At 45.1% G+C, this 14,119-nt stretch overlaps 1 protein-coding gene across 1 annotated transcript in view; it reads left to right on the forward strand.

The window, feature by feature from the left end:
* The window catches only part of MTOR (mechanistic target of rapamycin), a 150,591-nt gene extending 136,862 nt beyond the window's left edge, over positions 1-13,729 (forward strand). The window contains exons 51-58 of the mRNA XM_008069778.2: positions 1,387-1,459; positions 1,950-2,024; positions 2,691-2,826; positions 4,410-4,475; positions 7,661-7,741; positions 8,020-8,100; positions 11,098-11,203; positions 12,809-13,729. Of these exons, the coding sequence (XP_008067969.1) occupies positions 1,387-1,459; positions 1,950-2,024; positions 2,691-2,826; positions 4,410-4,475; positions 7,661-7,741; positions 8,020-8,100; positions 11,098-11,203; positions 12,809-12,824 (634 nt within the window). The 3' untranslated portion in view covers positions 12,825-13,729. The remainder of the gene's footprint in view (positions 1-1,386; positions 1,460-1,949; positions 2,025-2,690; positions 2,827-4,409; positions 4,476-7,660; positions 7,742-8,019; positions 8,101-11,097; positions 11,204-12,808) is intronic.
* The last annotated feature ends 390 nt before the right edge of the window (positions 13,730-14,119 follow it).

Below are 14,119 nucleotides of genomic sequence, written 5' to 3' on the forward strand. Positions count from 1 at the left end.
GGCCGGGAGCGGCCACTGCACTCCAGTCTGGGCGACAGAGTGAGACTCCAACTCAAAAAAAAAAAAAAAAGAAAAGAAAAGAAAAACCAGAGTGAAATCTGGGTGTAGTGACACATGTCTATAGTCCCAGCTACTCGAGAGGCTGAGGCAAGAAGATTGCTTAGGTCAGGAGTTTAAGCAACACTGCAAGACCTTGTCTCAAAAAAAATAAACTTGACCAAGTGTGGTAGCTCACGCCTATAATCCTAACACTTTGGGAGGCTCAGGCAAGAGGATTGCTTGAGCCCAGGAGTTCAAGACCAACCTGGGCAACTTAGTACAACCACATCGCTACAAAAATACAAAAATTAACTGGGCATGGCAGTACACACCCATAGTCCCAGCTACTCAGGAGGCTGATGTGGCAGAATCGCCTGAGCCCAGCAGGTTGAGGCTGCAGTGAGCCATGATTGTGCCTCTGCACTCCATCCTGTCTGACAGAGTGAGACTCTAACTCAAGGAGGAAAAAAAAAAAACCTACATAGTTGAAGGATGCTACTTTCTCCTTAAGTTGGTATAATATATTATAAACCACATTATATTGCATTGATTTTATTGAGTCAATAAACATTTATTAATGACCACTATGCTAAAATAGATAATTCTGTTTGTATAACTGAAACCCCTTCTGATATTTTACATAACATTTGTATCCAAATGTACTGACTATAAAAGTAATGTAATGTTTAAAAATTGACTCACAAGAATGTAAAGAAGACTGGTTCTCTATTGTCTACTATTTTTCCTGAGATCATGTCTCATGCAGCTATTTGAGAGGAAAAATAACTTTGCCCCACAAAAATAATAAATATTTGTTTAAAAAAAAAAACTAGCAGACTACCTATTGACAAAAGCCAGATGATCCTGCCTGGATTGGCTCAGGGGCCCAAGGAGACAAGACTCCTGATGCTGCTCAGTAGTTATGACAGAGCCTTGTCACTCAGAGGTGCCAGCACTGCCAGAAACAACTTATGTTGCCAAAGACCTCAGAAAAACACATTACCTTGGTACAGTGGAGCACACTCCTTGGTACGCTGGGGCACCCTGTGACTCCCACATGTAAATTCTTGTCTCGGCAAGAGTCAGCAATCTGTTTTTATAAAGGACCAGTTAATAAACATTAACATGTAGCTCTGTCACAAGTGCTCAACTTTGCTGTCGTAACACAAAAGCAAGTGAGCATGGCTATGTTCCAATACAACTTTACTTACAAAAGCAGGTTGGGGCCTAGATTTGGCAGAGGACTGTAGTGTGCCAACCCCAGGCCTCCAGCATTATGTACTTGTTGATTAACTCATCAGTGCTGCTCTGTTGATCCCTCCCTGATCTCTCTTCTGTTTCTCGAAGACACCCATCTAACCTGATGCTGGACCGGCTGAGTGGGAAGATCCTGCACATTGACTTTGGGGACTGCTTTGAGGTGAACACATGTTTCAGAACACTATGTACAGCTCATCTTCATGGGTGGTCACTTTTCACCCTCTGACAGTTTAGGCAAATTTGAGCCCAGAATGCCCCACCCTCACCCCTATCTTTCCTACCAAGGTTATAGTAAGTTGGTCTAAGAAATGAAGTCTGTGCTTGTAGTTGGGCCCTTAACCCCCTTGGGGCAGGGGCCACTGTTCACAAACCCTCTCGGATGGAAGAATCCTCCATCCTCCATGCTGCCTGCTGGCCAAGGGTCTAGGCATGGTGTGCATTTGTCCTTTTTCTTTTCTCTCGTTTCTGCTTTTTTTTTTTAGTTGTCTTTCAGATCCCTGTGACAAGACCTCTTACTAAACTCAAGCTACTTCTATGCTGTAATTACAATCAATGCAGGAGATACAGGAAAGCCACTTGCCTTCACCTGGCTTTAGCTAAAGAAAACAACTAAATCATGGATTTGGTTTTTTCCCTTTACTGCCCTGTAGGTTGCTATGACCAGAGAGAAGTTTCCAGAGAAGATTCCATTTAGACTAACAAGAATGTTGACCAATGCTATGGAGGTGAGTGGATATTGGGAACAAGCTGCTTTCTTTTTTTTTTTTTTTTTGAGTTGGAGTCTCACTTTGTCACTCAGGCTAGAGTACAGTGGCACACTCACGGCCACCCCAGCAGCGACCTGCTGGGCTCCAGCGATCCTTCCGCCTCAGCCTTCCAAGTAGCCAGAACTACAGGTGCACGCTATCAATCCTGGCTAATTTTTTATTTTTTGTAGAGATGAGGTCTTGCCAAGTTTCTCGGGCTGATCTCAAACCCACGAGCTCAGGCAATTCATTCACCTCTGCCTCCCAAAGTGCTGGGATTACAGGCCAAGCCCGGACATAAGCTGCTTTCAAATGGGACCAGTACAATTACAAACTTCTCTGAGGACAGAGTTGCTTGCTAGAGCTCATCAGTTCCCCACAGTGCCCATGTGATTTCTGTAGCAGTGTCCTGTTATTTCCCATTAGGCTAGAAATGGTCTGTCTTGGTAAGTCTTACTGCTTCATCTCAGCCCTGGTTTCCTGTGGATCACAGCCCTGCCCCAACTCCATCTCCCTAGACATTCCCAGCCTGATACACCAGTATGGCCTGTGTCTGCTTTCTAAATGAGGGTAGCAGACCCCTTTGACTTGCTTTTGGGTTGAGAGCTGACAACTCTGGTGATGAGGATCTCTGTCCCTTTTTAGGTTACTGGCCTGGATGGCAACTACAGAATCACATGCCACACGGTAATGGAAGTCCTTCGGGAACACAAGGATAGTGTCATGGCTGTGCTAGAAGCCTTCGTCTATGACCCCTTGCTGAACTGGAGGCTCATGGACAGTGAGTATTAGCAAGTGTATGGGAGCTGGAAGTGACACCCTCTCACATTTGGAATACCCAGCACATTGCATTTTACTAACCTATTCCCATCAGGCCTGGAGCCTGAAGTATGTTACCCAGCTTTTGCATTACATTTTCACAGAGCAGCTCTGGTGGCTGAAAGGGGATTTTTAGTGTTTTTATTAACTAGAATAGAAACTCCTGTTATCTGTCTATCTATTTATTTGTTTGTTAAGTCAGAATCTCACAAGACTGGAGTGCAGTGGCATACTTATGACCATTGCAACCTTGATCTGCTGGGCTCAGGCAATCCTTCCACCCCAGCCTTCTGAGTAGCTGGAACAAGAGGCACACACCATCATGCTGGACTAATTTTTTTATTTTTTTTATTTTTTTTTTTGAGTTGGAGTCTCTCTCTGTCACCCAGACTGGAGTGCAGTGGCCACTCCCAGCCACCGCAGCCTCGACCTGCTGGGCTTCAGCAATCCTTCCACCTCAGCCTTCCAAGTAGCTGGAACTACAGGCTACCACACCCGGCTAATTTTTGATTTATTGTAGACATGAGGTCTCATCAAGTTGCCCAGGCAGGTCTCGAACCCGCAGGCTCAGGCAATCCACTCACCTCGGCCTCCCAAAGTGCTGGGATTACAGGCTGAGCCACAGAGCCCGGCCAATTTTTTTATTTATTGTAGTGACAAGGTCTCGCCAAGTTGCCCAGGCTGGTCTCAAACCCCTGAGCTCTGGCAGTCTTCTTGCCTCTGCCTCCCAAAGTGCTGGGATTGCAAGCGTGAGCCACTGCACCCAGCCCATTATCAATTTAGATACTAATTTAAAAATTTTAAAGGATCAATCAAGTGTCTTAGTGATTTTTGTTTACTTGGGCTTCATATAGAATAGTAAGCTGGCATTTGAATAAGAAATGCAAACAGTTGTGATTTGAGATAGCAGTATCTTCATCTACCTTCGTTTTTTACCACCTTAGAGGAAGTTTACTCACAAGGGGTTTCTAATCCGCTGAAATTAAATCCTGTTTTGACCTTATGTTATCTGTATGACATTGTCTAAGTCCACATCAACAGTATATAGAATGTCTCCCTGGATTTCATATCTCACTCTAATACCCATCCACTTATTCCCAAGTATTATATCTTTGTTCTCTCCTTGCGGTTATAGCTTTTGGGGGAAAAAAAATCGTGCTTTTTTGAGTAGAAGAAAACATATCAACCAAGCTTCTTTCAAGTCAAAGTTTGAAGCACCTTTGTTTGTTTGAGTCAGGGTCTCACTCTGTCATCCAGACTGGAATACAGTGGTACAATCACAGCTCACCACAGCTAGACATCCTAGGTTCAGGTGATCCTCCCGCCTCAACCTCCCTAGTAACTGGAACTACAGATGTGCACCACCATGCCTGGCTAACTTTATTTTTTGTAGAGACAAGGCCTTGCTATGTTGCCCAGGCTGGTCTCAAACTCCTAGACTCAAACAGTCCTCCCACCTCAGCTTCCCAAAGTGCTGGGAATACAGGTGTGAGACACCACTCCCAGTCTGAAGCACATATTAATCATCTTTCTTTCTTTCTCTAGCAAATACCAAAGGCAACAAGCGATCCCGAACGAGGACAGATTCCTACTCTGCTGGCCAGTCAGTAGGTGGGTGCATCCCATTAGAGAGTGCAGATTCTGTCTTCTCTTCAGAGTGTTTCTAGAACGGGGTTGTTACTGCCAGTAAGAGACATGGCTTAAAGTGACCATGGCTGCTGAACATGAAGGAAGTCAACCTGTTTTCTCAAGGTTCTTGGCAGTGACTGTTTTGCAGAGCTGCTATCGTTGCTAACATATCACCTGATAGGCATTTAATTGCACTGCAAAAACTTGGGCTAGAAATATTTACTGAGCACCAAGTACCTAATAAATAGTTTTTTATTTACTGTCTCACATAATGGAGTGGATACCTGAAGCTTGGAGATTTTTATCAAACAATCTGGTTTTAATCTATCTATAGAAACACAGTTAAAAGTATGTCTGGCTGGGTGTGGTGGCTCACACCTATAATCCCAGCACTTTGGAAGGTGAAGGCAAGAGGATTGCCTGAGTCCAAGGGTTCAAGACCAGCCTGGGCAACTTGACAAGACCTTGTCTCTACAACAAATAAATTTTTTTAAAAATTAGGCAGTAGCCGGGCGTGGTAGCGCGCACCTGTAGTTCCAGCTGCTTGGAAGGCTGAGGCGGAAGGATCCCTGGAGCCCAGCAGGTTGAGGCTGCAGTGGCCGGGAGTGGCTACTGCACTCATCTGGGCGACAGAGTGAGACTCCAACTCAAAAAAAAAAAAAAAATTAGGCAGTTTTGGTGGCACACACCTGTGGCTCCAGCTACTTGGAAGGCCAAGGCAGAAGGATCACCTGAGCCCAGCAGGTTGAGGCTGCAATGGCTATGAGCATGCCACTGCACTCCAGCCTGGGCACAGAGTGAGACTACTACTCAAAAAAAAAAAAAAGTATGTCTGAGTATCAGCCAGTATTTATTATTGCCCATTCATGGTATCTGAGTTGAGATGATTGTGAACAACATAACCTCTATCCTTGAGCACTGTGACTAGCTCCGAAATCCAAAGATGGAAGCAGCAGGAACATACTGGCATTGCTTGGAGGAACCTGAAACCACATGAAACATTGTGTCCAGGAATGCAGCTCACAGAATGGGACCCAGGAAGTCTTGTCCCTTCTAAGAGCCAAAGTACTTTTTGTGTATTGAAACCTCTCAGAAATTGCTCGACATACTTGCCAACAAAAATAATAATAATAATAGTAGTAATAATATAATTTTAAAAGTAAAAATTTTAAAAAAACTCTCAGAGGTATTCGAGCAAAGTTATATAACTTCATTTAGCTTCCCCTCTTCCCCTCACCCCATTCCACTCCTTTTTCTTCATGACATCTAACAACATTCTACGCAGTTCACACTTTGGGGAATACTGTTGGGGTATAAAAAAGTAAGTATTCTCTACCACTGTTTATGAAACATTTACAGTAGTTGATGAACTAAGCCATAACTATGTCTAGGGGTACAAAAAGAAAATGTGAGGTACAGTGGTCGCCAGAACAATCTCAGAGCAGGATTGTAGAATTGACCACAATATCCATGAAATTGTCAGGTAGCAGCACACTCTGCTATGCAATCAAGTACCCATGCATGCTTTGGGTCAGAATGGAAGGACTGAGAATTTGGAGAGGGACTTTTCACTGTAGTAATTAAGGCAGCACTTGAGTAATTAAGGCAGCACCTGAGCTGGTGGCAGCTCAGCATCACGTGACCAGAAAAGGGGTAATGTATCCTTATTGGATGGATGGATGGATGGATGAATGGATGGATGGATGGATGGATGGATGGACGGACGGGTAGAAGGGAAAAGGGTGTTCCAGACTAGAATTTGCAGCATTGGATTATAGTGTCATATATGGACCTTTGTGACTGTGACAGGACTTACAAAGGCCTGAATTTCCTAGGCTCTTATGACCCACAGTCTCTGTGGTGGCTAGTACAGGTGACTGGTCTCATCCAAAGTGTGCTGAGACTTACTGGCTCTATTTTCAGCGTGCTCCTCATGAATACATTATTGATATACTCTATGCTGCCTACAATGTACAGGGGAATTAGGATAACTGGGCATGGTGGCTCACACCTGTAGTTCCAGCTATTCAAGAGGCTGAGACAGGAGGCCCACTTGCGCCCAGGAGTTCATGACCAGCCAAGGCAACATAATGAGACCCCCCATCTCAAAAAATAAAAAGTTAGCCAGGCTCGGTAGCTCAGCCTGTAATCCCGCGCTTTGGGAAGCTGAGGTGAGTGAATTGCCTGAGCCCGCGGGTTCGAGACCTGCCTGGGCAACTTGGCAAGAACTCATCTACAATAAATAAATAAATAAATAAACCGGATGTGGTAGCGCGTGCCTGTAGTTCTAGCTACTTGGAAGGCTGAGGCGAAAGGATCGCTGGAACCCAGCATGTCAAGGATGCGGTGGCCGGGAGCGTGCCGCTGCAGTCCAGTCTGGGTGACAGAGTGAGACTCCAACTCAAATAAATAAATAAATAAATAAGCTAAGTTCTAGGAGGTTATTAATAAAAGTATTGCTATCACCATCTTAATTTGGAAGGTCTGTGGCATATAAATAACTTCAAATACCTTCATAATTCTAACTCCAGGCTCTTCTCTGCTGAAGGCCATAATCGGTGGGGAGTAACCCTAACATCTTAAGACTTTTCCTACCCAGAATTGATATGAAAATTCTTCCAAGAAATAATATTTCAAACTTGTGTATGACACAACTGCAAAGTTAATTTTCTCTATATTATCATCAGTTTTTGTCCAGCCAAACATATTTTGTCACCAGGCCTTTGACCTATGCTCCTAATCTCTGTCAGTATATTTATTAATGTTATTTGCCTGAAAATCCATGTTTTTGGTTCTGATAAGCACCATATTCTTTCTTCAATGATAATAATGATAATAATAACTCACATTTAAGAATGACTTTGCAGATTTAAAACCTTTCTTTTTTGAGACGTATTCTCACTATTTTCCCAGGCTGTTCTTGAACTCTTGGCCTTAAGCAGTCCCCTCACCTCAGCCTGCCAAGTAACTGGGACTACAGGCATACACCACCATGCCTGGCTTAAGAACTTTTAAATATATAAAGAGTAACATAAACCTTTCTCTCTCCTTTTTCCTTTGAGGCAGGTAGGTCAGATGTTAAAGAAATATACTGAATAAAGAATTAGAAGCTAACACCAACAATGGCTTCCTGGTGTTTGAATTCTGTTATTGATTTTTTCCCCTAGAAATTTTGGATGGTGTGGAACTTGGGGAACCAGCCCATAAGAAAACGGGGACCACAGTGCCAGAATCTATTCATTCTTTCAGTAAGTTCAGCCTCTGAGGAATTGTACTCGTGACTAGCTCATTAAGAAAATAGCAGCTGTGTTGGACCCTGAGAGGGGTCAACAAGATGAAGCAACAAAACTGCCTTTGAGCAGAAAAGGTTCCATGAATTTCTCATTATATTCTGAGGACAAAGATGGACACAGAAGAAGGATTGCTCAACACTTACAAAAGTGAATATTTGAGAAGAACAGGGTGCCCATTGAACCTGTTGTAATGATCCAATTCTTACTGTTATTTCTACTTTTGTGTATTTCAGTTGGAGACGGTTTGGTGAAACCAGAGGCCCTAAATAAGAAAGCTATTCAGATTATTAACAGGGTTCGAGATAAGCTCACTGGTGAGTGTGTGTATGCTTGTTTACAAGGGACACAGAACATGAGGGGCCTCTCCTCTCTTTGAGTGGTGTCAGACCGTTTTCAGTGGTGTTAGTGCCTGAACTTTGATCCCATGTAGCTGACAGGAGTGGTTATGAGGCCATCAGTTAAGGACTGCCTCTGGTTCTTTCTCATGACCAGTAACATTACTTCATGTTGGTTTAATCTCATTTAATCAGGAGGTGAATGAAAATCAACCAAATTCAGGAGTTGTTTTTTTATCATCATATCTTGATATTACAGCTAACCTGGCCACTCTGATTCACCCCTCTCTATTTACACTGGTGGCTGGTGGAGAGATTGGAAGGGGAGACATGCATGCTTCTGAGAAGGAGACCTCTCACACTGATCGTCCTCCTTCTGCTGGGAAGGCATGAGCATAGAGGGGGAGCTGGGGCAGCCAGGAGCCCCAGCATCTTCGCCTGCTCTCCATGTGACCATGGAGCCCTTGTCCCTTAATCTGGAAGATGTCAGGGTTGCGTCCCTCAGAGAGGGTAGGGAGGATCAACACGGACCATCAGGGCCTGGCACATTGGTTTTGTGGTCAGAGAATATTTATTGAGCACCTATAGGTGCTAGATGCTAAGGAAACTGTGTTGGTAAAAACAGGCAAGTGCCTTTGTGGGGCTTCAACTCTAAAGGGAATGCTGTTAAGTAGAGGAGAGGGGCCTAGGGCTGTGGTCCCTGTACTAGGAGAATTTAATCTAAGAATATGGGCCTAGCCGGGCTTGGTGGCTCATCCTGTAATCCCGCCCCTTTGGGAGACTGAGGTGAGTGGATTACCTGAGCCCGCGGGTTCGAGACCCGCCTGGGCAGGCGAGACCTCATCTCTACAATAAATAAAAAAATCAGCCGGGCGTGGTAGCGCATGCTTGTAATTCCGGCTACTTGGAATGCTGAGGCGAAGGATCACCGGAGCCCAGCAGGTCAAGGCTGCGGTGGCCGGGAGCGGCCACTGCACTCCAGTCTGGGCGACAGAGTGAGACTCCAACTCAAAAAAAAAAAGAATATGGGCCTGGTGTGGTGGCTTATACCTGTAATCCCAACACTTTGGAAGGTCAAGGTGGGCAGATTGCTTGAGCCCAGATGTTCGAGACCAGCCTGAGTAACATAGCAAGACCTCATCTCTACACAAAAATTAAAAAGTGATCCAGGCATGGTGGTGCATGGCTTTAGTCCCAGCTACTCAGGATGCTGAGGTAGAATGATCACCGGAGTCCAGGAGATCAAAGTTGCCATGAGCCATGATCATCATGATTGTGCCACTGCACTCCTGACTCAAAAAAAAAAGAGTATGTCGTTCTAGGCTACAGAAACAGTATGTGCAAGGGCCTTGTGCTGGGAGAGTGATGACAAGAGAAAAGGTCCAGGAGCCGGCCAACCTGACTGCCCAGAGAAAACATGACGAGAGGAGCATAGTACACAAAGTTCTGACTCTTGGTAGGCCAGGGCCAGATCACTCACGACTGTAATATATATATATTACATATTTTTTAGTCAGGCTCTCACTCTGTCACCCAGGCTGGAGTGCAGTGGTACGATCACAGCTCACTGCATCCTCAACCTCCTGGGCTCAGAGAATCCTTCTATTTCAGCCTCCTGAGTAGCTGGAACTATAGGCACATGCCACCATACGCCGGCTAATTTTTTTTTTGTTTATTTTTTGTAGAGATAAGGTCTTGCTACCTTGCCCAAGCTGGTCTTGAACTCCTGGGCTCAAGCAGTCCTCTCACTGTGACCTCAAAAAGTGCAGGGATTACAGGTGTGAGCTACTGTGCCCAGCCAAGACCTTATATATTTCTTCTGTGTCCTAAGAGCAGTGGGAAACCACTCAAGCGTTTAAAGTGGTGCAGAGAGGGAGATAGGGAGCCTGAGCATTTGCATTTTGAAATGCCTGCTCGCTTGTGCTATGTGGAGATTGGATTAGAGAGAAGCCATACAAGTACACAGGGTAAGAGGTCACCGCAGTTATCCAGGCTTGACGTGACAGATGATTAGACGAGGGTGGTGAGAGTGGAGTAGACAGAATTATAAAGATTGACGATGAGGTGTGAGGGACAAGGAGGGACCAAGAATGACTCCAAGTTACCGTGGCCACCCGAGAGCTCTGTGGAGCTGGCAGCAGACAGAAGCAAATGAAGAGAAGATGAACTGAGGCGAGTTGAAAACTCCTAAGCAGTTTGTGTAGGGAGGAGAGAAGATTAAAGAGTGGCTGAATGAGAGGCTTTTTTTCTTCAGTGAGAGAGAGGAGTATACTAACAAAAGAGGCAGAGGATGCAGTTAAGAGAGAGGATGTGAAACAAGATAATCTGTAAGACTTCTGAGAAAGCAGGAGGGATGAGCTCCAGGACACAGGTGCAGTTAGGGCTAAGCAGGATAGGTCAACTCTCCAAGGCAGGGGGAGAAGAGGAGCTCAAGGAGAGTGAATCAGTACCTCAGATGCTGCCTCCTGCATCCTCAGGGCTGATGCTCTACGTCTAAGAAAACAACTGAGAAGGAGATGAGGGCATCTGCTGAGGGTGGGAAGGAAGGAGTGGCTTGGACGTTTGGGAGAGTAGAAAGGACTGGAATGGTCCTAGGGCAATGGAAAGCCACGTTGCCAGAAGCTTCATGAACTGGCCAGGCTGCACCCACCACCGTGTAAGGTTGGAAATTATGAATTTAGGATGGAAGCAAGCTGCCTGTGGGAGGAAAGGCTCGCGATGCAGGCTCGTAGGATTAAGGTGGAGCAGGTGTCTGTCTGGTCCACTTCTCTGACTGAAGTTTAGAAAAGAAGGAATCTTCATAGACCTGTCAGCTAGATCTTTGTCACTCCTGAACTCAGCCAACCGCAGGAGTCAACCTTCCTTAACCCAAGTCAGTATTAAGACTAGTGTCTGCTCAGATGACACGAGGTGAATTTTCAAAATACACTTTGATTACAGGGGCAGGGTAAAATGCCCTTGTTTCTCCTGTCCTAGGTCGAGACTTCTCCCATGATGACACTCTGGATGTTCCAACACAAGTTGAGCTGCTTATCAAACAAGCAACATCCCACGAAAACCTCTGCCAGTGCTACATTGGCTGGTGAGTGGGGCTGTCAAAGTGACTTTGCTGAGATAAGCACTCAGGACCCCAGCCTGCGCCCAATGGATAGCAGTGTAGCAGAAATGGATTTGGTCAGGTATCTATAAAGGGCAGTTAGGGTTCAGATATCCTTGAAAGTTTGTATTCACTTTGTAGGTTCATGGTTGTAAAAGGAGAAATTGAAAAATACATGCATATTTGAAAGGCAGACATCAAAGTAAATTAATCCTTTGCACTCGGATGTCCTCTCTCAGGGGACATAAAGAGATTGATGGTGATTATGCAGACATGCTTACACCAGTGCAAATTGTATTGTATGTATGTTTCCTTGAAGTTTTCCATTCAAACTGCATGAAAAAACAAATAAAGAGATGGAATATACACTGAGATATGCTCAATCAATTGAGAAGTGGTTTTCAGGAATCATGAGTGCGACCTTCCACATCTTCAAACAACAGACTGGACAATAAATTACATATTATTAATGTGGAAGGAAGGAAAAAAGACTGCATTGTCTGCTCTAATAGAAAAACACCAGGTGGAAGATGTCAACCAAATTACTATTGCACAGTATGTATCAATGAACCTGCAGTACATATTGGTGACAGTTTCACACATTACCACGTTAGAAAAATATAAGATATAAAATGTTGATTTTTTTTGTCATAAATAAGTTCCAAATGTCTAAAATTCCATTATAAGCCAAATATCATTACAATAAAATAATTGGTTCCAGTGCTATACTTTGTAATATGAAGTGATTCACTTTTCTTTTTTTTTTTGAGTTGGAGTCTCACTCTGTCGCCCCAGACTGGAGTGCAGTGGCCGCTTCCAGCCACCGCAGCCTCAACCTGCTGGGCTCTGGCGATTCTTCCGCCTCCCTTCCAAGTAGCTGGAACTACAGGCGTGTGCTACCACTCCCGACTAATTTTTTTGATTTATTGTAGAGATGAGGTCTTGCCAAGTTGCCCAGGTGGGTCTCGAACCCACGGGCTCAGGCAATCCACTCACCTCAGCCTCCCAAAGCGCGGGATTACAGGCTGAGCCACCGAGCCCGGCTGTGATTCACTTTTCACTATTACATAAAGTGCGGTTGAGTTGGTCAAGTTGCTGGTAGGTGATCCGCAAATGTCTCTGAGTGCAAAGGGTTAAAATTACTTTAAGAGAAATGGTTTAGGAAACAGACAAGGCTTATTTATTTGTGAGGGGATCTTTTTGGGTTTAGCTGTCAGTCCAGTCCAGAGAGACAAGAAGGAGAAAGGAGAAAAAAAACTAAAGCCCTGACAGAGGAGGAGATGAAAAGGCAGATTTATGATCTGGGAGTCAAACCTCAAGGACCACGGCTTGGGTGTGCTTTGATGAACCGCCTGAGGCATGCTTGGAGGCAGAGACTTGAGAGAACAGGCAAGGGGGACGTGTCCTCGGGAGATCTGGGCAGGCATTAGCCCCTGACTGGAAAGGACGAGAGCGGCCCCCACAGTAAGCTGAGGGAGAGCTCAGGGAGTGCCCTGGAGCTGTCAGACCTTGGTCTTTCCATTTTTAAGTCTTTGTATGGCACTCTGAAGAAGCCCACATTACTAACATATTCCTTTTCTGTCTCCCCAGGTGCCCTTTCTGGTAACTGGAGGCCCAGGTGTGCCCGCTGCATTATTTTCTGAGGCTTTTGTACTTTGATATCTGCCTCCACTAAACTGAACCATGGTCAGAAAGCTTGACTTTGTTAAATATTTTGAAATGTAAATGAAAAGAACTACTGTATATTATAAGTTGGTTTGGACCAACTTTCTAGCTGCTGTTGAAGAATATATTATCAGAAACACAAGGCTTGGTTTGTTTTCCGGGACAGTGAAACACAGTAACACCACATGAATCAAGCCACTAATGTGGGGCGGGAGGCCCATAGCTTTAGAAATACGGGTTTTGACTTGACTCACAGGAGAACTCATAAGCATTTGCCGATGAACGAATGACCTAGTCCTTCCTCTCAGCATGGGTTCAGCACACTCAGCACAGCCAAGAAGCCTCAGGTCATGGAGGATGCAGATTAGGATCCTGGACTGTAAAGACGGGGAAGCAGCTGACTTCACCTGCCACCCATCCCATGACCTCACTGTCCCTGGACAGCAGAGGCAGCATGTGCAGGATGGGCCAAACGTCTGTCCTCTTCCGGACCGAGTGCACTTCAGTCCAAGACCCGAGCCTCCAGGAGGGGAGTTTGTTCAGATCCCTGGCAGCTTCAGCTGAGCACACAGAGGGGATCATAGCATGGTGGATGGCCACAGTGGCCTTCCCCAGCCCACTTCTGGGATATTTTCAGTGAGGTCTGAATACTCTAGAGCAAGGGCTGAGGAGACGGGATATGCTCCCGCAGAGGTGCTAGACACAGAGAGGGAAGGTCTAGGATGTGTGGGGAACTGTGAGAATTAATATTCAACTCGATGCACAAAGTATAAAGTGTAGCCATGTCTAGACACCATGTTGTATCTGAATAATTTTTGTGCCAATAAATGACATCAGAATTTTAAACACATGTGTATGAGTGGATTTTTATTCATAATTTTAGTCAATTCTAGAAGGAAGCATTTATTCCTTCAAAATTCAACCTTTAGTAAGCACAGCTGATGGCACAGGACATATGTGACATAGATCCTTTTCTCAGGTTGTTTCCAGACCAGACAGATGCAGATGGCTTACCATGGAAGTGAACAGAATTTGTCCCCAGCTAAGTGGTGAGAAGAGCCTGTGTGAGGTCCAGGTCGGAGCGTTGATTCCACCCAGTGAGCCTGGAAAGCCTCAGGGGAAGGGGCACATGGGACAGGTCTTGGAGGAGGGGTGGGAGTTGTCAGATGAAGCACATGAGGCATTCTCAGCAGAAAAGGAAGTGTGAGACACTGAGTGTAAACAGCACAGTATCCG

The sequence above is a fragment of the Carlito syrichta genome, unplaced genomic scaffold (assembly GCF_000164805.1).
Source record: "Carlito syrichta isolate Samal-C Ts95f unplaced genomic scaffold, Tarsius_syrichta-2.0.1 Scaffold312205, whole genome shotgun sequence".
Lineage (NCBI taxonomy): Eukaryota > Metazoa > Chordata > Mammalia > Primates > Tarsiidae > Carlito > Carlito syrichta.